The sequence below is a fragment of the Barbus barbus genome (assembly GCF_936440315.1).
Source record: "Barbus barbus genome assembly, chromosome: 7".
NCBI classification, from domain to species: domain Eukaryota; kingdom Metazoa; phylum Chordata; class Actinopteri; order Cypriniformes; family Cyprinidae; genus Barbus; species Barbus barbus.
In genome coordinates, this window is record NC_136735.1 from 13,168,485 (window position 1) to 13,196,091 (window position 27,607).

At 36.9% G+C, this 27,607-nt stretch overlaps 1 protein-coding gene across 2 annotated transcripts in view; it reads left to right on the top strand.

The window, feature by feature from the left end:
- The window catches only part of LOC306873307 (regulator of G-protein signaling 12-like), a 51,536-nt gene extending 26,033 nt beyond the window's left edge, over positions 1-25,503 (top strand). Inside the window, exons 4-17 of one of the 2 annotated variants that reach the window (XM_079422503.1) lie at positions 3,287-3,308; positions 14,953-15,122; positions 15,527-15,619; positions 15,861-16,004; positions 18,785-18,964; positions 19,668-19,818; positions 20,017-20,111; positions 20,577-20,771; positions 21,023-21,096; positions 21,290-21,416; positions 21,999-22,095; positions 22,622-22,689; positions 23,327-23,423; positions 23,711-25,502. In XM_079422503.1, coding sequence (XP_079278629.1) covers positions 3,287-3,308; positions 14,953-15,122; positions 15,527-15,619; positions 15,861-16,004; positions 18,785-18,964; positions 19,668-19,818; positions 20,017-20,111; positions 20,577-20,771; positions 21,023-21,096; positions 21,290-21,416; positions 21,999-22,095; positions 22,622-22,689; positions 23,327-23,423; positions 23,711-24,288 — 2,091 coding nt within the window. In that variant the 3' untranslated portion in view covers positions 24,289-25,502. Of the gene's footprint in view, positions 1-3,286; positions 3,309-14,952; positions 15,123-15,526; positions 15,620-15,860; positions 16,005-18,784; positions 18,965-19,667; positions 19,819-20,016; positions 20,112-20,576; positions 20,772-21,022; positions 21,097-21,289; positions 21,417-21,998; positions 22,096-22,621; positions 22,690-23,326; positions 23,424-23,710 lie in introns of both variants that reach the window. The other variant, XM_079422504.1, reaches the window with a different exon arrangement.
- Positions 25,504-27,607: the final 2,104 nt, after the last annotated feature.

Genomic DNA, 27,607 nt, shown 5'->3' on the forward strand with positions numbered 1-27,607 from the left:
TTTTGTTTTGTTTTGTTTAAACGTTTTGGATAGTAGCTACATGTTGCAAGTTTGAGACTTACAAGGGCCACACTGAAAGGTATTCTCTGTTTTTGACCAAAGTAATATTACAGTAACTAAAGACTTGTTTTTAACTAAACCTCTATTAATAGAATCATCATATGTGATGCTTGAAAGACTGCTTTGCAGAGTGCACACTTGAAGTGTTGCCATTTTTATTTATTATATGCAACGTTTATTAAGTGTCTTTGGGCTTGTTGTCTGGACTTGACTCATAATGCGGTTCAGTAAATGGAGTTTATAATGTAGGCAGGTGCAGGTGGCAATATTTTGGTATGTGGCTTATTTCCAAGATAAAGTGTTTAGATTTAAGTTTAAATATAAGTGGGCTTGTTATTATTTGCTTGCTGTTTTTTAGATCTGGCAACACTGATGAGTCAAAACATACTTAGCTCCGTGATTTCTTGCCCCATACAAGAGAGACACCTAGTTGTTCAGTTCGTTTCCATAAATGCTGCATCAATTTTTGTAAATGCATTTGTCACCACACACCACAACAATGTTTTGGGAAATAATTTGGTTGTAAATTGGTCGTCATTCTAGCATCAGGTTCTTTTCGACTTTCTTAATGTAGTTGCGCTCTATGCTGACGTCATGAGAAAGTCATCAGATCAACCTCATCAATTGTACACAAAGAGCGCCATCGACCCTGTTACCTATAAAGCAGCTTCTGTGTGCCATAGTCTTCTAAGTTACATTAAGATGACAGAAAGAGATTCCGGGTCGAAAGAGTCAGGAATGTGAGGGGTGGAGAGGTTGGAATATGGAAAAGGCCACTTATATTTCAATATGTGGTTACAAGCAGCTCCACTGCCAAAAAATGCAGGAAACCCACTGGAATGAGAAGAGGAAGGAGGGAAACAGAAGGGGTTAGAGGGGGCAATATGATGAGAGAAGAGTATTTCTAAGCGCTTTGCTATCTCTGCGAGACATATAATGACTTCAAGACATTTCATTCAGAAGGGTTTTGACGAATGATCAATATCTTGGACGTTCAGCATCACTCTGACTCCATCTGCACTCATAGTCTTCCAAATGCTAGACTTATAGCCTACTTTTTGGATTCATATTGTGTTTCCAGATAATGAATGTGTACATGGTCTTACCAGGTTAGACTAAAAGTAGCTCTTTCCCAAAGTTGCTTATTCTATAGTTTGCTGTGGCTTTCTAATCTGAAATTTTTCAATAATTAAATGTTTCAATTCTGTGTTAAATTGACTGTTTGATTTATTCTTTATTCTTCCTCATTCTCATTTCCTTCAAGGTCACACTAAATTTGTCAGTGGTGTTTCTCCTATTTAGAGAGAATAGGAAGCAGAAGCACCACTGACAGTAACATCACTGACAGATTTTCAAGTTGAAGGAGGGTATAAAAAATCTGAAATTGGTCCTAGTTATAATACTTTATATGTAACACTACCACACATAAATTAAATGTTTGGTTAGTGGCTTTGTTATTCAAATTTGCTCCTCCCAGTCATCTGTGATTGGTAATATAGTTGATGTAGGACAGTGTAGAGTGTGTCCCTGATGTCTCTGGACCAGTATAATGTAGTTATAGGCTGATGTCATCTCAAACATGTTGACCAAGGACTGGGTCAGAGCCAAATTATTATTATACAGTGTGCTCCACATTTTCTAGGAACTTTTTCAGTTTGTCAAATGCAGTATTGAATAACATCAGGGTCAGTTAGGGCTTAAATACAAGGTCATGTTGGGAAAGAAATTGCTGTAGTTCCAGCATGTTTGTTTGTATAGACTATTTGTTCAATGGAAACTGCATCCGTCTTTGTTTATCCATGCTGCTACCAGCCGCCATACATGTGGTTATTTTTTGTTTCTTTCCCCCATGACTGTTTCTGGATTGTGAATGATCAGACTCCTCCTTTAACTGCCTTTTAATTGCTTTTAAGAACCATTTCTAGGCCTGTATTGAATCAAAATTCTTGTTGCAAGAATAGAGCATTTAATTCGGAGAAGGCTAAGATAATTTGTGTGCAAGTAAACAATGTGCGACTCAGTTCTTTGGAGATCAGTTCATTTGAGGTGGTGATTTTAATATAGTTTGAATTCCCAGCCAATTGTTTATTTATTTGTTAAGGTCCAGTGTTTTAAATCAATATTGTTTGAATAAATGGTAAATTTTTAATATTTATGGTCAGTTTTATGTTTTCAGCTATCGATAACGGTGTAGTACCCTTAGCCTTATTTACATCAGTTCATCATAATTCTCCAGATTTTCTTTCACCGTTTTCATAGAAAATATGCAAAAACATTCACTGATTCATTGTAATGATTTTTATTTATTATTCTTAAATGGATTCTCTCTAAGAGAGTTCAATACATGGGGTACAATATATTTTTCTATATTAATAACAAATAATTTATTTAAATATATATACAGTAGCATACACAATTTGAGGTTGTTTTTGAAGAGAGTATTTTTTTTTTAAATAGAAATCTTTTGAAACATTCTAAATATCTTTACTGTCACTTTTGATAAATTATAATACATCCTTTCTGAATAAAATATGAATTTCTTGACCTAAACCTTTTGGACGGTGGTGTAAAAATAAGTTTTTGTTCTCAATCTTGTCTGTGTAAAAGTGCTATTTGTAGAAAAACTACGCTATGTAAGCTCACACCCTAGGTGTCATCACTTACTGACCTTTGAGCCCACTTTTAAATGAAATCACTCATTTGGCACCCATCCCATACAAACACTTTACACATCCACTTACCTAAATTCCACTGTTATGATTGTAGCATGTATCATTTGACCCTGCAATAAATGGATCATCACTCTGAATAAATTAGAGATGAAATTGAAATAAAAATGTTTTTTCTTTCTAAAATCTTTCTTTTTTTCCATTTTGTACAATTTCGATGACTCAATATTTGTCATTTGGGATGAAAAGGTTTCAGTCTATTTCTTAATCCCTTACTAAACCACTGAATGACATGCTCAGGCAAATCAAAAACTGGGCGGGACTAATGTGTCACAGTGGGCGGGGTCAGTAATATCAGTTTGCTGGAATGTACCTGATGCATCTCATTATCTGTGAGCGAGTGAGGAGGCGTGTATGTGAAAAACTGTACCAGTAAAACAGGAAGAGCGGGTGTGTGTATCATGCCACCAGAGTATCCTGCTATGCTGCAGACTTCAGTGTGCGTTTGTGTTGGTGAAGAGAGTCACTCACACATGTCTTTCTGTGTTCTCTTGCAGTCTGCGGCTGTCTCCGATGGTGGTGAGTAATTAATCAATGTTTCGATATTAAAACCTCAAATCACATCTGAACCTCTTGTTCAAATGTCAGTTTTTTTTGTCGTATTTCTGTTCCTCTCAGATGTTCTCAATTTCATTCTTTATATTTACTTCTATTGTACTCCATGTCTTTGGAATCTAATTACTTCTACATTCCTTGTATGTATACGTTACTTTCTCCTTCGTGTTCTTTTTCTATTCTATTCCATTTTCATTCTAGTCTCATTTCTGATATCTTGTATCAGCCTCGGTGTTGTTTTCTGTGCTGTGTTTTCAATGTTAATGTAGTTTATATATGTAGATCTGAAATGGATAGAGCTCTACCCAATTTAAGGAGAAAACAAACACCATTTTGTCTGTCTTTTACTTGCCTGATCTCTTGATAAGATTGGCTTTCTGTTCCCTCTGCCGTCCATCCATCCCCCCAAATCCAGCTCTTACACAGCAGTTTTTGCTCTATAAGTGCTTGTTGGAAGAATATAGACTAGCATTTTAAAGTCTTCAGCTCATTTTGTGGGAGGAAACAATGTAATTTGTGTAATCAGTTTTCCTCTGAAATCACAAATTTACTCTTGCATAATGTTATGATGTGACAAAACAAATTTTGGCGTTTCATTACGGGCCTCTTTAAACATTCAGTCCGACTTCCTCTTTTTGATACAAAATTATTCACGAGGAACAGCACCAGTGACTGTACAGAAAGTAATATGTTGTCTGATTCATCAGGCCAGAGTGAGTTACTGTTTTGATCTAAATCTCTGTATTTCAAATCCAACTGCACTAGGAGTGGACAAGCCCTAACTACCTCCCCTCTCCCCCTCAATGCCTCAATTAACGTGTGAATGTGCCAGGGTTTCTGTGAATGTTTGCTTAACGTTGCCAGTCAGAGACATAGATCTTTCAGCCTTATGCATAACAAAAGGCACGGAGGGACAAATGTATGCATGCAAAACTGTGAGGAACCTATGCTTACACTTTATTTCGATAGTCCACTTTGGACATTCTGCTATTTATAACTTTGCAACTACATGTCAACTAACTCTCATTAGCGTATTGGTAGACTGTGAGATTATGGTTAGTAGAATCATATTCGCACAATTATAGTCAGTGAAATGTCTGTTGAGGGACCATCAAAATTAAGTATACGCAGATACTTCAACTAATACTGTAGTGACTGGTGTTTGACATGTAGATGCTTGTTGTTAGTAGGATGTTGAAGGTGGACTATTGAAATAAAGTGTTACCAACTTATTCAGCGGGCTGTTTCTTTTACGCTCCTGTAGTATTGGTTTTAATGTTTGCGAATGGGCACACAATAGTTTTTGGCCTCATCAAGTTGCCCTTCAAACACAACGACCATGATAGGATCTTAATTGAGGTCAGCCCGGCTGAATCAGCGTTCAGATGCCCGGCCAGTTTTATCCCCTAGAAACTGTTCCAGGATCAATTAACAGCATGGCAGGATGTCGTAAATCTGCCTGTGAAAGCAGAGAGAGTGAGTTAAGGACCACTTGTAACATCAGTAACACCCATAGATCAAAGAAATCATTTTCTTCATGAATCTGCTGGCTCTAGACTTGAGCTGTGTTCTTGGAGACGTCTTGGCGTGAGTTTTACTGTCTGGACCTCTCCTTGTGTAAGGCTAGTTAGTTTACAGGATGTCTGCATCTAGGGATCAGTGACATAATGCTATTTTTTTCTGCCCGGAGCTGTTTATTTATTCAAAATGAAAATCATAAATACAATGCATTTAATGCACCTCCTCTATGATGAACTTGTTTTTAATTTATTAAATGAAGTTCATTTAAGCATGCAAATTTAAGCAAATATAATGTTATCTTACATTAAGTATGGCATATATCAAGTAATCTTAATATTAGAGAAAAAACTGCATTACTGCATACATTAATATTTGGGGGAAAAAAGTCTGTCTGATCGAAATTGTGTGGCCAATGATCATGCAGAAAAAAAATCATGAAACAGGAAATTATATCAGCGGACATATTCAGACACTCATGACTATGTGTCAAGGTCAGTAAGTCTCTTAAATGATCATATAATTTGACCTTTTTATCACAAGACAAGGGTAGGCCATGTTGTGAAATGTAATGTGGTGTGACTCCCCAAAAATATATTTAGGGCCCAAGCCAGTAAGGCGCAGGGCCCTATTGTTCTTCTAAGGATTATTATTTTTAGGGCCCAAGCCAGTAAGGCGCAGGGCCCTATTGTTCTTCTAAGGATTATTATTATTTTTTTATTTTTTATTTTTTATTTCAATCATCCGGGCACTTTTGGGGGCCTTAACGTGCCCGAAAACTCTCGAAAATTGGCACGCACATTGGAACCTGCGGCCATTAGGACGCCGCTGAGGCTGGGACCTGGGCGTGGCACAGGGGCTCTACGGCGCCCCCTGGAAAATTGTCAGAAAACACGATGTATAGCTCACACATACTTGCACGTATTCATATGAAACTCGGTACACATATAGAACTCATTGAGCCGAACAACTTCCGCACAGCATGTCTTAGGCTCCGCCCAACAGGAAGTCGGCTATTCAGGGCTGTTTAAAAAGCGCATGCTCTGGAATTTGATATACTCCTCTGAGGATTTCCATACAATTGCCACCAAACTCGGTGAACATGATCTCAAGACATTGGGGACGCTAAATTGCGAAGATATTTTTGATATGTCGAACGGTTTGCCCGTGGCGAGGCGATGAAGTTATGGCGAAAAATGAGACCCAGGAAATGCCTAATAACGTCCACATACATTGTATGATGTAGATCAAACTCCAGTGGTTTGTTCGTTGTATGATGCCGATCGGATAGATGTGACTATTATGACTGAAAGTTATAGCGCCACCAACTGGCTGCAGGAAGTGTGTCGTTTTCAAAATGCTTTGAATTCAGCATCTTCTTTTTACTCGATTTGCTTCAAACTTCACCAGAATAATGTCAAAACACGGCCGATGTAAAACTGTGAAGGGAATATTGATATCTAAAATTATGTTGCCATGGCAACGTGTCAAAGTTGAAAATTCGTTTCTGGTGATTTTGAGGCAGATAACATGTTTAGAATGTCATGAAACTCAACACACATATGAGTATTAATGATAGTTAGACACTGGAAAAAGCTCATAAACGGGCGTGGAAGAGACACTCTATAGCGCCACCTTTTGTCAAAAATGAGGGGGTTAGTTTTAGCTACAGACCCCAAACTCGGTACATAAATTGTTCTAATTAATCCGGACAACTTTCTAATTTACAGTCATTAGCTACGACCAACAGGAAGTCGGCTATATTTATTTTAATGTGGGTTTTTTTTAAAAACGGGCTGTAAACAAATTAATACTCCTCCAAGCAGAAACACGGAAATCACACCAAACATTTTTTATCATGATGCCAAAATACTGAAGATGCTAAATTGCGGACGGATTTAGGATATCTTGAACGATGATTTAATGGCAATTTATTAAAGTTACAGTAAAAAAGATAATTTTTTTTTTTTTTTATCTTTTAAGAGAAGCTTCCAAACACTTCATAAAAAATTACATACACAGAACCATACAGTCTGAGGATATGTGATTAATTTCATGAATTTACAATACACTATGCTTAGGAGAAAATTTAAAAACTATCAGAAAGCTGTTAGACTGCTGAGTGAGAGCTCCCTGCCAGCCTGCAGCTGAGTGAGGGGTGGGGTGGGGTGGGGTGTGAGTGACTGTGTGAGTGACTGTGTGGATTGAGGAGCTGGGTGAGAGAGAGAAAGAGAGAGAGAGGGTCTGTTTTTTAAAATCTTTAAAAAATGCTTATAAATCATTAAATAAGGTCTCAATTCTTAACATTAGGAAATGCATTAATTAACGTGAACTAACAATGAAAAATATATTTTTACAGCATGTTAATTCTTCCATGATAGTATGAACTAACAAAGAACAATTTTTTTAAAGCATTTATTAATCTTTTTAATGTTAGAAAAATAGTCATGTTCAAAAGATAAACTTTAAAATGTAATAATATATTAACACATTTTGGAATTAATATTGATCAACATTAAATGGTATATAATTATTAATGTTTATATATATATAATGATAGCTACAGACACCAAACTCAGTACATAAATTGTTCTTATTAATCCGGACAACTTTCTAATTTACAGTCATTAGCTACGACCAACAGGAAGTCGGCTATATTTATTTTAATGTGGGTTTTGTTTTTAAACAGGCTGTAAACAAATTCATACTCCTCCAAACAGAAACACGTAAATCACACCAAACATTTTTTCTCATGATGCCAAAATACTGAAGATGCTAAATTGCGGACGGATTTAGGATATCTTGAACGATGATTTAATGGCAATTTATTAAAGTTACAGTAAAAAAGAGAAAACTTTTCTTTTTTTTTTTTCTTTTAAGAGCAGCTTCCAAACACTTCATAAAAAATTATATACACAGAACTATACAGTCTGAGGATATGTGATTAGTTTCATGAATTTACAATACACTATGCGGAGGAGAAAATTTAAAAACTATCAGAGTTCTCCTGTCTCTGTGCTTCTAATGTTTGCGGTAGGTGACTGGGTGGGTGACTGACTGTGTGAGTTCAGTGAGTGTGGAGGGGGAGAGAGAGAGAGAGAGGGTCTGTTTAAACATCTCAATAAAATCCTTAAAAAATGCTTATAAAGCATTAAAGGTTTTGATAACACTTTATAATTAAGTCTCATTTGTTAACAGTAGTGAATGCATTAATTAACATGAACTAACAATGAAAAATATATTTTTTACAGCATGTTAATTCTTCATTGATAGTATGAACTTACAATGAACTAACAATGAACAAAATATTTTTTATATTAGAAAAATAGTCATGTTCAAAAGATAAAACTTTAAAATGTAATAATATATTAACACATTTTGGAATTGATTTTGATCAACATTAAATGGTATATATTTATTAATGATGTAAATTAACAACAGTTAAATAATGTTGTTTTTTAACATTGGTTAATTCACAAATAACATTAAATATTAACAATATATTTTTTACTTTATTAATTTGTGTTAGAAAAAATTATTCATGTTAGTTAATGGAAAAATAAATCATTAAAAAATGCTTATAAATCATTAAAAGCTTTGGTAACTATAATAATTTCTCATTTGTTAGCATTAGTAAATGCATTAACTAACATAAACTACCAATGAAAAATATATTTTCACAGAATTTAAAGTTTTATATGTTCTGTGTGTGTGTGTTTCACAGAATTGATGGTTTGGATTAACCCTTTAATTGCCGTATCCCTTAAAACCAAACTGCCAGAGGGTTACTGTGATGCTTGTGCTCGCTGGGCACCGTTTTATCGATGCCACCGGGGTGGCGTATGCTGACGGCTTGGGCCCGTCATCGCTGCTCGCAGCTATATTTTTTTATTTTTTTTTTATTTTTTATTTCAATCATCCGGGCACTTTTGGGGGCCTTAACGTGCCCGAAAACTCTCGAAAATCGGCACGCACATTGGAACCTGCGGCCATTAGGACGCCGCTGAGGCTGGGACCCGGGCGTGGCACAGGGGCTCTACGGCGCCCCCTGGAAAATTGTCAGAAAGCTTGATGTATAGCTCACACATACTTGCACGTATTCATATGAAACTCGGTACACATATAGAACTCATTGAGCTGAACAACTTTCACGCTGCATGTCTTAGGCTCCGCCCAACAGGAAGTCGGCTATTCAGGGCTGTTTAAAAAGCGCATGCTCTGGAATTTGATATACTCCTCTGAGGATTTCCATACGATTGCCACCAAACTAGGTGAACATGATCTCAAGACATTGGGGACGCTAAATTGCGAAGATATTTTTGATATGTCGAACGGTTTGCCCGTGGCGAGGCGATGAAGTTATGGCGAAAAATGAGACCCAGGAAATGCCTAATAACGTCCACATACATTGTATGATGTAGATCAAACTTCAGTGATTTGTTCGTTGTATGATGCCGATCGGATAGATGTGACTATTATGACTGAAAGTTATAGCGCCACCAACTGGCTGCAGGAAGTGTGTCGTTTTCAAAATGCTTTGAATTCAGCATCTTATTTTTACTCGATTTGCTTCAAACTTCACCAGAATAATGTCAAAACACGGCCGATGTAAAACTGTGAAGGGAATATTGATATCTAAAATTATGTTGCCATGGCAACGTGTCAAAGTTGAAAATTCGTTTCTGGTGATTTTGAGGCAGATAACATGTTTAGAATGTCATGAAACTCAACACACATATGAGTATTAATGATAGTTAGACACTGGAAAAAGCTCATAAACGGGCGTGGAAGAGGCACTCTATAGCGCCACCTTTTGTCAAAAATGAGGGGGTTAGTTTTAGCTACAGACCCCAAACTCGGTACATAAATTGTTCTAATTAATCCGGACAACTTTCTAATTTACAGTCATTAGCTACGACCAACAGGAAGTCGGCTATATTTATTTTAATGTGGGTTTTTTTTAAAAACGGGCTGTAAACAAATTAATACTCCTCCAAGCAGAAACACGGAAATCACACCAAACATTTTTTATCATGATGCCAAAATACTGAAGATGCTAAATTGCGGACGGATTTAGGATATCTTGAACGATGATTTAATGGCAATTTATTAAAGTTACAGTAAAAAAGATAATTTTTTATTTTTTTTATCTTTTAAGAGCAGCTTCCAAACACTTCATAAAAAATTACATACACAGAACAATACAGTCTGAGGATATGTGATTAATTTCATGAATTTACAATACACTATGCAGAGGAGAAAATTAAAAAACTATCAGAGCTGCTTTTGAGTTAGAGCTCCCTGCCAGCCTGCAGCTGAGTGAGGGGTGGGGGTGGTGTGTGAGTGACTGTGTGAGTGACTGTGTGGATTGAGGCAGTGGGTGAGAGAGAGAAAGAGAGAGAGGGTCTGTTTTTTAAAATCTTTAAAAAATGCTTATAAATCATTAAAGATTTTGATAACACTTTATAATAAGGTCTCAATTCTTAACATTAGGAAATGCATTAATTAACGTGAACTAACAATGAAAAATATATTTTTACAGCATGTTAATTCTTCCATGATAGTATGAACTAACAAAGAACATTTTTTTTAAAGCATTTATTAATCTTTTTAATGTTAGAAAAATAGTCATGTTCAAAAGATAAACTTTAAAATTTAATAATATATAAACACATTTTGGATTAATATTGATCAACATTAAATGGTATATAATTATTAATGATTATATATATATAATGATAGCTACAGACACCAAACTCGGTACATAAATTGTTCTTATTAATCCGGACAACTTTCTAATTTACAGTCATTAGCTACGACCAACAGGAAATCGGCTATTTTTTTTTTTATGTGTTTTTTTTTTTTTAAAACGGGCTGTAAACAAATTCATACTCCTTCAAGCAGAAACCAAAAATTCACACCAAACATTTTTTCACATGCTTCCAAGATACTGAAGATGCTACATTGCGGACCGATTTAGGATATCTTGAACGGTGATTTAATGGCAATTTATTAAAGTTACAGTAAAAAAGAACACTTTTTTTTTTTTTTATCTTTAAAGAGCAGCTTCCAAACACTTCAGAAAAAATTACATACACAGAACAAGACCGTCTGAGGATATGTGATTAATTTCATGAATTTACAATACACTATGGAGAGCAGAAAATTAAAACTATCAGAGATCTCCTGTCACTGCGCTCCTAATGTGTGCGGTGGGTGACTGACTGTGTGAGTTCAGTGAGTGTGGAGGGGGAGAGAGAGAGAGAGAGAGAAAGAGAGAGAGAGAGAGAGAGAGGGTCTGTTTAAACTTCTCAATAAAATCCTTAAAAAATGCTTATAAAGCATTAAAGGTTTTGATAACACTTTATAATTGTCTCATTTGTTAACAGTAGGGAATGCATTAATTAACATGAACTAACAATGAAAAATATATTTTTTACAGCATGTTAATTCTTCATTGATAGTATGAACTTACAATGAACTAACAATGAACAAAATATTTTTAATATTAGAAAAATAGTCATGTTCAAAAGATAAAACTTTAAAATGTAATAATATATTAACACATTTTGGAATTGATTTTGATCAACATTAAATGGTATATATTTATTAATGATGTAAATTAACAACAGTTAAATAATGTTGTTTTTTAACATTGGTTAATGCACAAATAACATTAAATATTAACAATATATTTTTTACTTTATTCATTTGTGTTAGAAAAAATTATTCATGTTAGTTAATGGAAAAATAAATCATTAAAACCTTTGGTAACTATAATAATTTCTCATTTGTTAGCATTAGTAAATGCATTAACTAACATCAACTACCAATGAAAAATATATTTTCACAGAATTTAAAGTTTTATATGTTGTTCTGTGTGTGTGTGTTTCACAGAGTTGATGGTTTGGATTAACCCTTTAATTGCCGTATCCCTTAAAACCAAACTGCCAGAGGGTTACTGTGATGCTTGTGCTCGCTGGGCACCGTTTTATCGATGCCACCGGGGTGGCGTATGCTGACGGCTTGGGCCCGTCATCGCTGCTCGCAGCTATATTGTATTTTATTATTATTATTAATTTTATAATAAATAAAAAGAAAACAAGTAGATAGAATAGAAAAAGAATAGAGAACGCTAGTGTTAGAGGCTCAGTTTTTATAAATAAAAAGTAAAACACCTCGAAAGAATAGGAAAAGAAAAGAGAACACTAGTATTTGAGGGTAAATTTTGTTAAGTAAAAAAGAAAAAAGTAGTTAGAATAGAAATAGAATAGAGAGTGCAAGGGTGTATATATATAAAAATCTAAAACCTTTCACTGGATAATACGAATTTAATGAAATAAATGTTTCTCTTATACACGTGTACACATTATCACATTATACGTGTGTGTGTGCTTCTGTATATTTGTGTGTGTGTGTGTATATATTGTATGTGTGTGTGTGTATACATATACACACACACACACACACACACACACACACACACACACAGTGGTGTGAAAAAGTGTTGGTCCTCTTCCTGATTTTTTATTTTGTTGCATGTTTGTCACACTTTAATGTTTCAAATAATCAAACAAATTTAAATATTAATCAAAGATAACACAAGTAAACACAACATGCAGTTTTTGAATGAAGTTTTTTATTATGAAGGGAAAACAAAATCCAAACCCACATGGCCCTGTGTGAAAAAGTGCTTGCCCCCTAAACCTAATAACTGGTTGGGCCACCCTTAGCAGCAACGACTGCAATCAAGTGTTTGCGATAACTTGCAATGAGTGTTACAGCGCTGTGGAGGAATTTTGGCCCACTCATCTGGGCAGAATTGTTGTAATTCAGCCACATTGGAGGGTTTTCGAGCATGAACCGCCTTTTTAAGGTCATGCCACAGCATCTTAATAAGATTCAGGTCAAGACTTTGACTAGGCCACTCCAAAGTCTTCATTTTGTTTTTCTTCAGCCATTCAGAGGTGGATTTGCTGGTGTGTTTTGGATCATTGTCCTGCTGCAGAACCCAAGTTCGCTTCAGCTTGAGGTCACGAACAGATGGCCGGATTTTGTCCTTCAGGATTTTTTGGTAGACATCTGAATTCATGGTTCCATTTATCACAGCAAGTCTTCCAGGTCCTGAAGCAGCAAAACAGCCCCAGACCATCACACTACCACCACCATATTTTACTGTTGGTATGATGTTTTTTTTTCTGAAATGCTGTGTTACTTTTACGCCAGATGTAATGGGACGCACACCTTCCAAAATGTTCAACTTTTGTCTCGTCAGTCCACAGAGTATTTTCCCAAAAGTCTTGGGGATCATCAAGATGTTTTCTGGCAAAACTGAGACGAGCCTTTATGTTCTTTTTGCTCAGCAGCAGTTTTCGTCTTGGAACTCTGCCATGCAGGCCAGTCAAACACTTTTTCACACAGGGCCATGTGGGTTTGGATTTTGTTTCCCCTTCATAAAAAAAACCCCTTCATTTAAAAACTGCATGTCGTGTTTACTTGTGATCTTTGATTAATATTTAAATTTGTTTGATGATCTGAAACATTAAAGTGTGACAAACATGCAAAAAAAATCAGGAAGGGGGCCAACACTTTCACACACCACTGTATGGAGATATATACAACAATGCAGACACACAATTTTAATTTTTTTTTAATTAAATGATTAGGATGTATGCATTTTCATCATGGATACTCTTATTGTGTCATATTACCCCTATTACAACAGGACCAGTGTGCGTTTTATGCAACGCAGTCAAAATTAAATCATCCCATCTGTTTGTGTGTGCAGTTTGTCTCGGGTTATGGTGCTTCTGGGTGTCTGTGCTGGCCCAGCATTAATATTGCAGGTTCTTGTTGCCTCTCCCGTCTAAGTTTCCCTCCCCTCTCTACTTTCAATAATTTATAATCTATCCGTTCAGAGCTTTGTGCACAGGCCACTCTATCTGTTTATCTCTATGCATGCATGTAGTCTCATCACTGTCTCTGTGTTTAGTTAGTTTCTAGTTGCTTATGATGATTGCGATCAGCATGTACATTAGCTCTATGGACAGTTTGATGGCTGTTCACCCTCTGCTCCGTGGCAGTGTGTGTTTGTAATGTGGGGGGATGGATGTCAAAGCCTGGCGTCCAATTGGCATGAAATACCTGGTGAAGTGGCATCACACAGGCTCGTACCAGCTTTACCCAGGTAAGAGCTTGTGCTGATAGTGACCCACGGTCTGCCGAGGTTCTTTCAGAGGTGCTTCTTTTTAGTGAACGATGCTTTATATTCAGCTATGCTGAAGCTGTTTATGTATTGCATAGCCTTTCAGGGTTTTGAGAATTTCTTTAAGGAATTTTATGTTGCTTTTGCCTTACAACAGTTCATTGTAACATGGAATTTAGTTATATGAACCTGTTTTATTTACTTTTTTGTCCTTTATGCAGCTTGACAGCTCCTGTTTACTATGAACAGTTTGATTTTTCAAATACTCTTGTGTTCCACAGATAAAATAACAGCATGTGTATTTGGAACAACATGTGGGCTAGTAAATAATGACTTTTTTATTTTTTGGGTGAACTGTGCCTTTAAAGAAGGATTTGCTTTGTAACTTTAATCGATAGTATTTGATTACAAGAACTCACTAACCAATCAGAATCACCCAGAAGCTAAACAGAGAACATCTAACAGCTGCAGCAGCAAAAGAAGTATCAGATCGTTTAAGAAATCAGGTTAAGGACTAATAACAGCATTTTAATAAGTAGCAAAACATCTTGAATTTTCCAGTGAATTTGAGTATCCTCTGTTGCTCTACCTCTGATGTTTTTGTTGTTCATTTTCAAATGCAGGTCTATTTTAAGAGTATGGTTTTAATTTAGAACACCCTCCTCATTCAGGCATCAGAATTACATAATTCAGATCCCGTTGGGCATTTTGTGATTTGAAAGAGTTGATGTTTTGGGGGGATTATGTAAGTTTGTCACATGTAACTTGAGAAAGGGAATCAATAAAAACCTTCATGTTACTATAAATGTCTACTTCAACAAAAATAATTGTGACACTGTTTGGTGTGAATAATCGTAACCTTGTTATCTCATTGTGTGTGTTTAGAGCTGAACAGTGTGGACCTGAAAGGCTGCGGCAGTGATAACAGTCTGAACAGCAATGCCAGCCTCCCTAGCGTGCAATGCCATAGACGCCACACTGAACGGCGCGTTGCATCATGGGCCGTCTGCTTCGAGCGGCTGCTACAGGATCCCGTCGGTGTCCGATATTTCTCGGTACGTTGGATCGGTCCAAGTCATCCTTTTGCACAACAGCTGCACTGTTACAGAATCCTTGATCGATATTGGCTGAGAGTACAAGTCAAGCTTTGTGCATTTTAATTGAAAATGTGAAGAACTCAGATACTTCTTTTATCAGAACTTGCATAAGTTGTTAAGGCTTTCTCATCAAGGTTGCATGAGGAACTCAATGAATTCAAGGTCTCAAATAAAACCACCATGAAGTGTTTGGAAAGGATTTTGCTATCTGTAAAGCAAAGAATGCCTAGAGAATTTAGTTCAGCCAGTGAGTGAGTAGTTAATTTTCTAGTTGAAAGGTGAAAAACAACACGTGTGTAAAGGAATTATCAATAGAATAATCAATAATGTTTAATTTATTTCTTTTTCTCTTCATCCTGCAGGAGTTTCTGAAGAAGGAGTTCAGTGAGGAGAATATTTTATTTTGGCAAGCATGTGAATATTTCAGTCACGTTCCTGAAACAGACAAGAAACAGGTATAAAGTCCACATATTTATCAGTTGTATTTTTAAAGTTTAATTTATTAATTAAATAATATATTTTTTTTTTTTGGGCACTTGATCACAAAACATATGCCGTGAATTTTTGTAGGCTGTTTATTAGATCTTTTTAGTCCATTTAGTGTAGTAAATACACCCTTTGCGTGGACAGGATGATATACACAATGTTTTTCATTTGCTGTTTGATTGTGACCTTGTGATAACTTTTGGCCCCCAGCTGTCCCAGAGGGCCAGAGAGATCTACAACAGCTTCCTGTCGAGTAAGGCCACCACACCAGTCAACATTGATAGTCAGGCTCAGCTGGCTGATGACATCCTCAACGCTCCAAGGCCAGACATGTTTAAAGAGCAACAGCTACAGGTAAGACAGGAAGTGGGGCTACTGCACTGTATTTCTGAATAAAAAAGCTTGGTAACACTTTAGAATAGGGAACACGTATAAAATTAAATAAAGTATTACCAAAAGCTTTAGCACATAATTAACAGAGCCTAAACATTTCCAAATGCACCTCAGGCTGTGTCGGTGTCAGGCCCATCCTAGAGATTTTGAAATGTTGGAAAGTTTCTTTACATGCCTTGACATGTCTTTTTATGTGGTTCTACTTTCCTAGACCAATTAATATAAAATAATAAAAATGGTTTCAGTTTTTTTTATGACAACATACAATATAAAACTGATCTGTGTACTCCCAAATAATTGCTGTTTTTAAAATTACTGTGTACCCTCCACTGCATGTCTGTAAGGCGTTACACCGTCTTTGAGGGCTGTAGGGAAGACGTGAAATAAAGTATTTTGAATTCAGCTCTGTGAGGTCATAAGATCATGAATGTAGCGTCCTGTAGACTCCAACCCCATGATAACCATGAGGAAACCTGCAGGCAACCTTTGTGCATGTAGCAACAGAGAATGTGCTCTTATAAAGTGTCTTTTAAGGCGGAGAATCACGTTGCTGCATTTAGAGGCTCCTGCCTGGTTGTCACCTCCTTATCCGGGATCTCTGTAAATCACAAACTCGCATAAACATTGTTGGCCACATTTTACAATGACAGACACTGTAGCTGTTCAGTGGTATAATAAATCTGTTCTTTTTTTCCCCTAACCCCATCTTTCTGGATTTCTGTCATTTATAAACTGGTGCCATAAAAACGGTGCAGATTAGTGTTGCTTTCGTCAACGAAAATTATGACTAAATATCGTCGTCAACGAACCTTTATCACATGACGAGAGACGCAACGTTAATGCTGGTCATGTGACGATGACTATAACTAAATGTATAATGCAATATTGTTGACGAATAAAAACGAGACTAAATGCGGTTTACAAAATAAAAACTATGCTAAAATGTCTCTTCATTTTCGTTGACCAAAACGAGACGAAACGAAATGTTATAACATTATTTCGTCTCGTTTAGTCGTGTTATTATTATTATTATTTTGCAGTATTTCTGTTTCCTGTGTCTTATTTCCCGTGTCCGAGAGCTCCGTCCCGAGCCCATCTTTTTTCCTCCTCCTCCCAAATCAGATTATATTGTTTCAGCTATTAAATTAGTTCAGTTTTGTATGTAATGGTAAAGTGATTATATTTCCTTTCGTTTTTCTATTAAGTTAATTTAGAAAAAGGTTTGGAGCATTTTTTGTTCATTAAATACGTTTTTTTCTTTCTTAAAGTAACGACCAAGCGGTCAGCGGCAGACCGGCAGGCTGATCATAGCTTATGTTTGATCAATTTAGCCTTCTCAAATCATCATGACTTGCCTAAAATAAAATCAATAGATAGCTATACTAAAACAGTTCAAGCACATAACAATGTTTAAACGTTAAACCTAGATAAATGTGCGCTGCATCCTAGTTGGTGCGGAGAGTGGAAGCTAAAGTGCAGCAGCGCAATCAATTGCAATTTTTTTTCAATGGAAACAACTTACAACAAACTTGGATGTCTAAAATATAAGGAGAAGCCTAAAACAGGCCTGAGGCCCGGCCCACGTCTGAACTATGACGTGAAAATTGGCCCAAAGCCCGGCCCTAAAGTTGTAAAGTCAGGGCCGGACTGAAATGCAGGGCTCTAGCGTTCCCCTCGGTAGAAATCACCCCCCCCCCCCCCACCCCCCTTATGGCGCCCCTGCTATTAGGTACTTATACTATATTGACTGGGTTAAATAGAATTGCATTACTAAAAAGAGACTAAAATACAATTTTCATTGACTAAAAGTAGATTAAAATGACATCAGTTTTCGTCGACTAAAACTAGACAAAAATAGTCATGGATAATTCTGACTAAAATGCTCAGACTTTTAGTTGACTGAAGCTTGACTAGACCAAAAAGAGTATGAACATGACTAAAACTAATAAAAACTAAAATGACAGCTTCACACAAAGACTAGACTAAAACTAAAATTAAAACAGACCCCCAAAAACAACACTAGTACAGATTGCAGTTTACATTTTGTTCAGAAAGATGTTTTAATGGTTTTTTAAATAAGTCTCTTTTGATGAACTAGGCTGCATTTGTTTGATCACTAATATAGTAAAATCAGTAATATTGTGAAATACTATTACTGTTTTCTATTTTAATATGTTGTAAAATGTAATTTATTCCTGTGATGGCAGTTTAATTTTCAGTAGCCTTTACCCCAGTCACATGATCCTTCAGAAATCAACACTGATTCAGTGCTTAAGTAACATTTATTATTATTATTATTATTAATGTTGAAAACAGAAGTTAGTTGAGAACCTTTTTAATGAATGGAAAGTTTAAAAGAACTAAGAGAAAACTTTTGTAACACTGTATATGTTTTTACTGTTACTTTAGATTACTTAATACACCCTTCCTGAATAAAATTATTAGTTTCAAAAGAAAAAAAAGACTGACCTCCTTTCAACTTGAACGGAAGTGTATGTTATCCCAGCTGATAAGACCCACATTGGGGGTCATCAGCATATGTTGTTGTTAAGGATGCTGGTCCCAGCGTGAAATGCTGGTGCCCCAAGCGGTTTTGCTTAAGCTGCTTTACCAGCAAGACTAAAAAAGCTAAGCTAGTTGACAAACATAAAAATACGGCTACGCTGGACCAGTATCAAGATTTATGCCAGTCTTATAAGCAGCAGATTTAACAGAGAAACTCTTCTTTATTCCCCCAATAGATCTTTAACCTGATGAAGTTTGACAGTTACACACGCTTCCTAAAGTCCTACCTGTATCAAGAATGTATGCTTGCAGAGGTGGAGGGACGTCCTCTTCCAGACCCCTACCAGGTCCCCAGTAGCCCCACGTCCAAACATAGCACAAGTTCTGACCGCTCCAACCTCTCTACACCTAAAAAGGTAACACACACAATTGTGTTTACTTTGTCCTACGCCCTTCATTAGAAAAATGATGGGGTATTTGCAGTTGACACATTGACTTCCTTTGAAACGTAATCACAAAATCAACTTCAAAGGACGATATCCCCAATTATCTCTCAGTGGAAGGTTTACTAACACCTTCAGTACTTTATGTACATTTATTTGTGATTATGTATGAACATTTATGAATTATGAATTGATGACCTGCTCAGCATTGCAGAATGTAATAATGTTTGTAGATGGTATTTATTCAATTTATTTGGAAGTTGTACCAAAGATTTCAAATCATTAGGCTAAAATGTCTCACTTTTACTGTCCTTTAAAGGTATTAGGGACCTGGGAATAGTTTCACACTTAAAAGTATTTAAATGCGATTGTCTTGTTGCTTTTGAGGTGTGAGGTTGAGCTATTGTCAGCATTCTATTTTTGTTTACATAGTCAAGTGTTAGCATAGTTATCACACAAGCTTTCAAAGAAGAAAGACAGTCATCTCAGTTAACATCCCACCATGCCTTCCAGTCAGATCTAATTAAACGCAGTAAATTCCTGACCAGCTATGCGTCTCATTTTTACTCTGTATATCAATGGCTCCACTAGAGAGAGTTTATTATTGTCTCTGCCTTGGATCTTTGTGTAATGCCTTTGTTTTTGAGTATGGAAAATAATCTAAGATTTTTTGAAGGTCCAGGATGACAAGAAGAGTAAATCGGGAAGATCATTGAATGAAGACAGCAGAGATGAACATGGCGATAAAAAGAAAAGCATTTTCTTTTCCTGGTCCAGAAACAGAAGTTTTGGAAAAGGATCAAAGAAGAAGGAACTTGGTGACTACAGTGAGTGGGGAACATCAGAGCGGATTCTGTACTTTTTTTTATTTTTTTTACAATGATTGTGTATGATGCTCATGAACTCTTTTCGTGTCTACATTTTATTTCTGCGCTTCTCAACTCCTTGAATAGTTCCCCCAGTTTCTCCAATTCCCTGCATTTTCCAATTTTCCAGTTACAAATGGTGTTTGTCTTTCACCAAAGGCTTTACAGGTAGTAACGGACGGAGAGAATCACAGGGCTCTTCGTCGTCTGGTGCGAGTTTGGAACTTGCCACCTCTGGTTGTGGAAAAAACGAGGTAGATCTGTCTAGGATTATTATGGTTTTGTCATACCAAATATTAAGTATTGTATTGGTCGCACTTTAATTTAAGGTCCAATTCTCGCTATTAACAAACCATTAACTACAACTTTTGCCTCAATAGTTTGCTTCTTATTAATATTTAGTAAGGTAGTTGTTAAGTTTAGATATTGGGTAGGATTAGGCATGTAGAATATGGTCATGCAGAAAATGTGCTTTATACGTACTAATAAACAGCCAATATGTTAATAATAGGCATGCTAATAAGTAACTACTTAATAGTGAGAATTGGTTCCTATACTAAAGTGTTACATGATGTTATATGATGCAGTTATTATTATTTATTTTGTATTTTTTTAATCTAAGAAATTTATCTCCAATTTAATATAACTCAATTAAATTTTTTTCGTGGTTATTTAATTTATTTGCATTGTTCATTCTTTTATAATCCTCTGTCTTACAGGGAGAGACGTCGCGGAACTCCATGGCATTGTCTGAGCGCGCCGTGCGTCACTGTAACATTAACCTTCCAGATGGCTCATGCTGCTCAGTACCCATCAGGCCTGGTGTCTCCATCAGAGAGGTGCTCATAGGCTTGTGTGAGAAGCTCAGCATTAATCTGGCTGCTGTGGATTTGTTCCTAGTAGGAGGAGAAAAGGTAACATGCCTATCATAGTGCACTTAAGATACTGTACACTATAATAATAACCAGCAATAAAGGTACCTTCACTTTTGCTTTTAATTTAGTCTTGTCTACCTCGAAATGTTACAAAGTGGTGTCAGTATGTGTGTGTTTGTGCTGAGTGCCACATTTACGTGTGTTGTGTGTGTGCAAGTGTGCGCATCTGCATCATTTGATACTGCACTGCTGTAATGGACTATAATAATATGTACTGTCCTTGTGTAAAGCCTTTAGTGTTGGACCAGGACTGCATGACACTGTGCTCCAGAGATCTTCGGCTGGAGAAACGTACGCTATTCCGGTACACACCAGTTTATCTGTTTTTATCTCTGTCTATCCATATGTTCATCTATCATTTTTTCAGTCTTTATGTATGTATTCTTTGAAATTTTTTAAACCTAACTGAAGTCATTCATTATCAAAATCATCAGGATTCAGTTTTGTAAAGTTTATTTTCCTTAACTCCTCTCTCTTTCTTCATCTCTCCCTCATAGACTGGATCTGGTGCCCATAAACCGTTCTGTTGGGCTTAAAGCAAAACCCACTAAGCCAGTTACAGAAGTGCTGAGGCCAGTGGTGGCCAAATATGGCCTGAACTTAGGAGACCTTGTGGCCAGGATAGTGAGTCAAGCATGCTTTTTTTTTGTTTTTGTTTTTTTTTATAAATAGAGAGGGTTTGCATATGGATAATATAGTATCTAATATCTTGGATGTATCTAGTTCATTGCATGTATTGGCATGTATCTTAGAAAATGGTTTATGCACATTATTGTATTTAAGAATTCTCACTAAAAATATGATGACGATGTGTTTGTGGGTTATGAACCATGCTGGGTTATCAGGTTTCACATAAAGTGTGTTTCCATCATCTTGCCTGTTTAGCTGGTTTGATTTACATTTACATTTACATTTATTCATTTAGCTGACGCTTTTATCCAAAGCGACTTACAATTGCTATATATGTCAGAGGTCGCACGCCTCTGGAGCAACTAGGGGGTTAAGTGTCTTGCTCAGGGACACATTGGTGTCTCACAGTGGATTCGAACCCGGGTCTCTCACACCAAAGGCATGTGTCTTATCCACTGCGCCATCACCACCCATTTAGTTGCACATTACTATAGAGGCTATTGTATCATAAAATATATGAATTTTGTGATTTTATGAAATGGTTATTAATTAGATATGTTGCTTTTGTGTGGGTAGAGTGGAGAGAAAGAGCCGCTGGATCTTGGGCTTCCTATATCTAATCTAGATGGACTAAGGGTGGTTCTGGAAGCAGCAGACCACGTTCCAGGAAAAGGCAAGATGCGCACACACACACACATACAGGACAGACATCATTCACATCATCCAATCTGATTCTTTGATTTCACCCACTGTGAAATAGCATAGAGGCCAAGAGCCGTGTTTTAGGCAGTTAAATGCATGTTAACTGCAAATACATTAAAATGGATTATAGTTTAAATTTATTATAAATTTTAGAATTACTTCTATTGTTTTTGAAATATGGTTAAAAATGCTGAATATACTGACAAGCATTTATGGTAAACTAAAACATACATTAACACTTAAATCTTGTATTTGTATATATGTAATTACACATTTGTAATGATGAAGGTGCTATTGCGTACATTTAAAATGTTTTGATTTTAAATGTAATATCGAATCACACAAATGAAATTCATATACTTTAGTTATGTTAGCTTACACATCAAAGTACACTTTGTATTCTGAAAGTAAAATGGGTTATGAATACCTTGTCTTTTACATAGTTACTCGCTCTTAAACTTGAACAGAATGAGTTAACTCTCTCCTTCTCTAAACAGACAAACAAAAGCTGGTCTCATCTAATAATCACGGTCCACCTCTGTCTACACGAAGCCAGTCTGCCACAGTAAGACCTCGATCTCAAAGATCGTACATTTTCATCTCCTTCTCTCTCTTTCTTTCTTTGAGTTTTTTGGCCTGTGTGGGGTGTCTGTGCATGGCTGGCTCCCCTAATCTTTTCTCCGGTCTGAAGGCTGTGTGTATCTGCATTTCTGGGCCTGTGGATGATCTAACCCTACTTCTCGGATCACAGCAACCCCAACTCTTTACCACTTCCTTTCCATCAACACACCACAACGTTGTGAGGGGATAGCAGACTCTGTCTGCCAAGAGTCCCTTGGGTTCAAGGGTTCATCCCTTGTACAGATTCTCTCGTCTCAATAGTTACTGATAGCTGTGGGATATGTTGAGAGAAATTGTAGAAAGCCAAGAAAGTGGAGCGTGGATGTTCATTAATGTTGGGTGTTGTGGTGGCATGCTGTGCTGGTGGTGGTTTTTCTGCAGTGACATGCTATGCTAAATGGAGATTGACTGCACAAGTAGAATGAGTATGTACACTGGTTTTAGTGATAGTGACTAGAGGCCCACCCAGTTCCCATGAGGCCCCTGTAGTTTTAGCCCTGCGCCCCAGAGAAAACCTTGTAGAAGAGGCGCTTCTCATCCACGCACCCTTAATGTGCCCCATTCTCATTGTCGCTACCCAGGGGGAGGACAAAGCGGCAGGGAAGGCTTCGGCTGTGAAAACCAGGGCCCAGGTGGAAAAGCACAAACAGAAAAAACTTAATATAGATGAAGCTGAAGGTAAAAAAACAAAACAAAAAAACAATTCCCCTTTCACTTTCTTGAATAATCTCTCTTTCTTTCTCTCTCCTAGTTAAGCGCTAGTTGTTCTTGGCTATACCTTATGCTAACAAGTCTCGGTAGCAAAACTGGCTAACGTAGCTAATGCTAACACAAGCACACTTTGAACTGGCAGCCGCAGTTAATCTGTTGCTGATGTCTTGCAAGAATGTTTTCTAACATGTCAAATGTGCTTATTACATTCCAACAAATAAAACGGTTTAAAATTGTGTCTGTTGTTTAACCAGAATTCTTCGAGCTCATATCCAAAGCACAGAGCAACAGAGCTGACGACCAGCGGGGTTTGCTGAACAAATCTGACCTCGTCCTTCCTGACTTCCTGCGCCTTGACACGGAAGCAGACGGCAACAACCTCAGCTCCACCCCTGTCTCCCACAAGACCCGGCCCCGATCCAAGGAGAACGGCTCCACGCTCAGTGCCAGCCACCAATCGCAGAGCTTAGATTCAGCGGTGGAAGGAACAGCACCTAGACGTTCCCTGATGCCACCCCATAGCGCTCTCAAAAACACAGCAGGCCGAAATCCACCACCGTTTAGTTCCTCACTATCTCCAATCCCACACTCGCAAAAAGGGGGCTCGTCCGGGATCACAGACTGGAGGAGCAACGGAGAGGTGCAGGCACTGGAGGAAGAGGAGAGCGGCACGGACCTGACATATGTCGCTGAAGGCGATATCACAAGCCCTAACAGCTCTCTCCTTCACCAGTCTCCGGTGCCTCTCCCTCCCTCCACAAACCGACCGCACCTCCTGAGGGAGGACACTTACCAGGACAGCTGGGCTCGATCAGGTACCTCTCCTGTGTGAACAAACTACGCTCGCATGAGTTATCCTCACCTCTCTCTGGTCCCTCCTGAAGATCTGTGTGTGATTTCTGAGTGCTGTGGATTTGCTGTGTTCCTCATCGTAAGCTCTGTGCCAAACCCTGGCAAAACCACCTCCTTCCAATGTACATTTAACACCCTTTAAGCACTTTAATGAAGAATCGAAAAAGAGACTTCTACCTACAATGCTTTTGACAGTTCCCCTTAAAGTATTTTAAAATGACTAGCCACACACAATTTTGACAATCATTAACCTTCACAGTTTTTTTTTCCACTGAGAGAAACAATAGAGTTATTGAAGCCAGTCAGACTGATTTGAGGTCAGTAGTGAACTGAAGTGATCTTGCTCGTCTTCTGCATATCTCTGCCCTCTAGCTGATCACATGATGGCCTTAACAGGAGCCGCAAATGACTGAACTAAACATGTGATAATTCTTCGGCACTAAATATAAACTACATTGCAAAAGTGGAGTGTTTCAGGTGACAAGCACCCTCGTTTACACATGAATATATATGTCTGTTCAAAAAGTTCTTCAAATGATGTGAATACACAAATGGATTAAAACATAAACAAGCACAATCCGTTTTAGTATGACAGAGGCCTCGCCTTACCTCTCTTTGGTTACCAGTAGCGTGCCTTCCATGAGCCTGTCCATGAAACCTAAATATTGGCAAAGAGTGATCATTAACTCCTCATGACCTCACATTTCTATATTACAATCTTAAATTGAGACCTCAGAGCTTCTTGTCTTTTCTTTTTTCTTTTTCCATCGTGTTCTTACGAAAATGCAATTCAACAATGTGTAGCTTCGCAGATCACTTCCTGTTTATCACCATGACATCACTTCCATGTTTTTTTAAGCTACGGTATCATATGTTACATATGTAGTTGTGTAATATAATCATAAGAAAGGATTAATTTATCCCTTACGAAACATCAGTATATCTTCTTGAATGCTAAAATACTAAATGTGTACATAGTTTCTCTTCGTCACAGCTGTGTGATTTATTACTATGTTGAGTTGCCAACATTGTTGATTTGTTCTCCATTCAATTCCTTCTGACACTGAAATCATTTTCAGTTTTCTGTAGCAGTCTTTTTTGTAGACGACCAATATCTCTACTCGGATTGATATTTCTGCAAACCTGTAAATAGTTAAATAAATGTTTGGGGTGAGATCGTTCTCCCTTACTCTCATTGTTTGTGTTTTGTTACAATCTCTTTCCAGTACCTGTTTTCAATTTCTACTATTTCTTAGGCCTGAAACATACTCTTAAGTACGTAAACACACCAGGAGCGTTTCCTCCGAGGAGGCAAGGGAGGCAGTGTCTCCTCTCCTCAAAATTGGATGAGAAAATAATTGATTTTACAAAAATAAAACAGCGCAAATATGACTAAATATGACATTAAAAGTCTAAAAGTCACTCGTTTTTATAAAGTAACACTGTTCAACGGTGACACCTGCAGGTAAAGTTACAGCTGAGGCTTGCCTTCCATCGGTCCATAGTCTTAAAACGGAGACCCTAAGGGTGCGGTGACTTTTCTGGAGGCTCATTGAGATGAATGGGGGAAAGATTAATTGTTTTGCAGTGAAAAGACAACATTCTTCTAACATTGGTATAACTTCTGACTTCGAGAACCATCGTAGGGCTCCAGACTAACATTTTAGCATCAGCACCTGACAGTAAACACTCATGTACATCTCGGAGATGTCTGTTTGATGTCTGCATTTACATATGCAAGACATATTTTTTAGGGTGTTTGCTCATCTGGTATACGTCTCTAAGACGTTTCCTGTCAGATGTCAAATAGACATTTATTAGAATGCCTGTAAAACTGCTTCTGAGACGTTTATCAGATTACAAGGCAGATGTTTCCCAGATCTTTAGCAGACGTCTTACAGATTTACTTGTGCTGTCTGGGTAGTTGAGATGCAGATAAAATTAACTTTTATCTGTCTAAAAAAGTTCATAAATTCATAATGTCTATATGTAGCTTTAACAGAATTTTGCGTTGTATTGGAATGCTTCTCACAAGATTTGACAGATGTTATTGATTCTGCGGCCAATTCGACTCCTTCACTGTTACAAGACGTGGCTGGCTTGAGCACAGTTAATAAAGTTAGGCTAATTGCTATCTAGTGTTCCTTCCTAACAGAAACGGTCTTCTGACTGGTTTGCCTAATGGGGAAAAATGCATAAATGGCTGCCCACTGCTCCGGGTGTGTGTTCTCTCAGTGCTGTGTGTGTAACGGTGATATTGTTAATGTGTTTACTAGAATCTAGAGTAAACACATTAAGTGTAACAGGGACATTAATTTTATATATATATATATATATATATAAATATAAATAAACTTATAACTTTATATATATATATATATAAACTTATAACCATATAACACAGACTTCCAACTACGCAAGTTTGAGTTCATTGATTGTTGTACTGTCATATGCAGAAAAAATGTATATTGCATTCTCAGTCTTACCACTAGGAGTGCTATAAAAGGTATCCGTTGTCTGCTTCTACAGTAGGTTTTCTTTTTTACATCTACTACTGCTATGGTGAACCATCTGTTTAAAGAGAATCTTGCTAAGCAAGTTTGAACATAAACGGGTATAATGCCAGCAAATTGTAAACTATGATAATTGATAAAAGGGAACTCTGCAATTGGAATGTGATGGCCAAGCATTGTTTGCGTACTTGTGAGAGCATGTTTCTGGCCTTAGGGTTATCACAATGTCACATATGCACTTTGAGGAATGAGACTTGTGAAATTAGTGCATAACTCTTTCTGGCATGTTATGGTGTTGTTATATTTATATGAAATTTCATCTTTAAGTAAGCAAACCAAGTTCATCACTTTCTCTTGAAAAAGTCATCTTGACTGAGCTCTTTGAAAACGAGTTGTCAAAACAAAATGATCAGTAAGATTTTTTTTTCGTAATCAAATTAATACTTTTATTCATCAAAGACATTAATTTGTCAAAATGGACAGCTACGACATTTATAATATTACGAAATATTTTTTTTTCCAAAATGTATCACATTCTTTTAAAAAATGTATCACAAAAATATTTAGCAGCACAAGCAAATCAGCATATTAGATTTTTTTTCTAAAGGATCATGTGATATGTATGTATTTGTGTATGTGTATGTGTGTGTGTGTGTGTGTGTGTGTGTGTGTAATTGCACAACGTTAATATTTCTAATGTTGATTATATAAATGTCATGCCATCTTAGTAAGCCTAAGAAACTTCTTTCAAAAGCATAAAAAATATATTCTCAACCCCACACATTT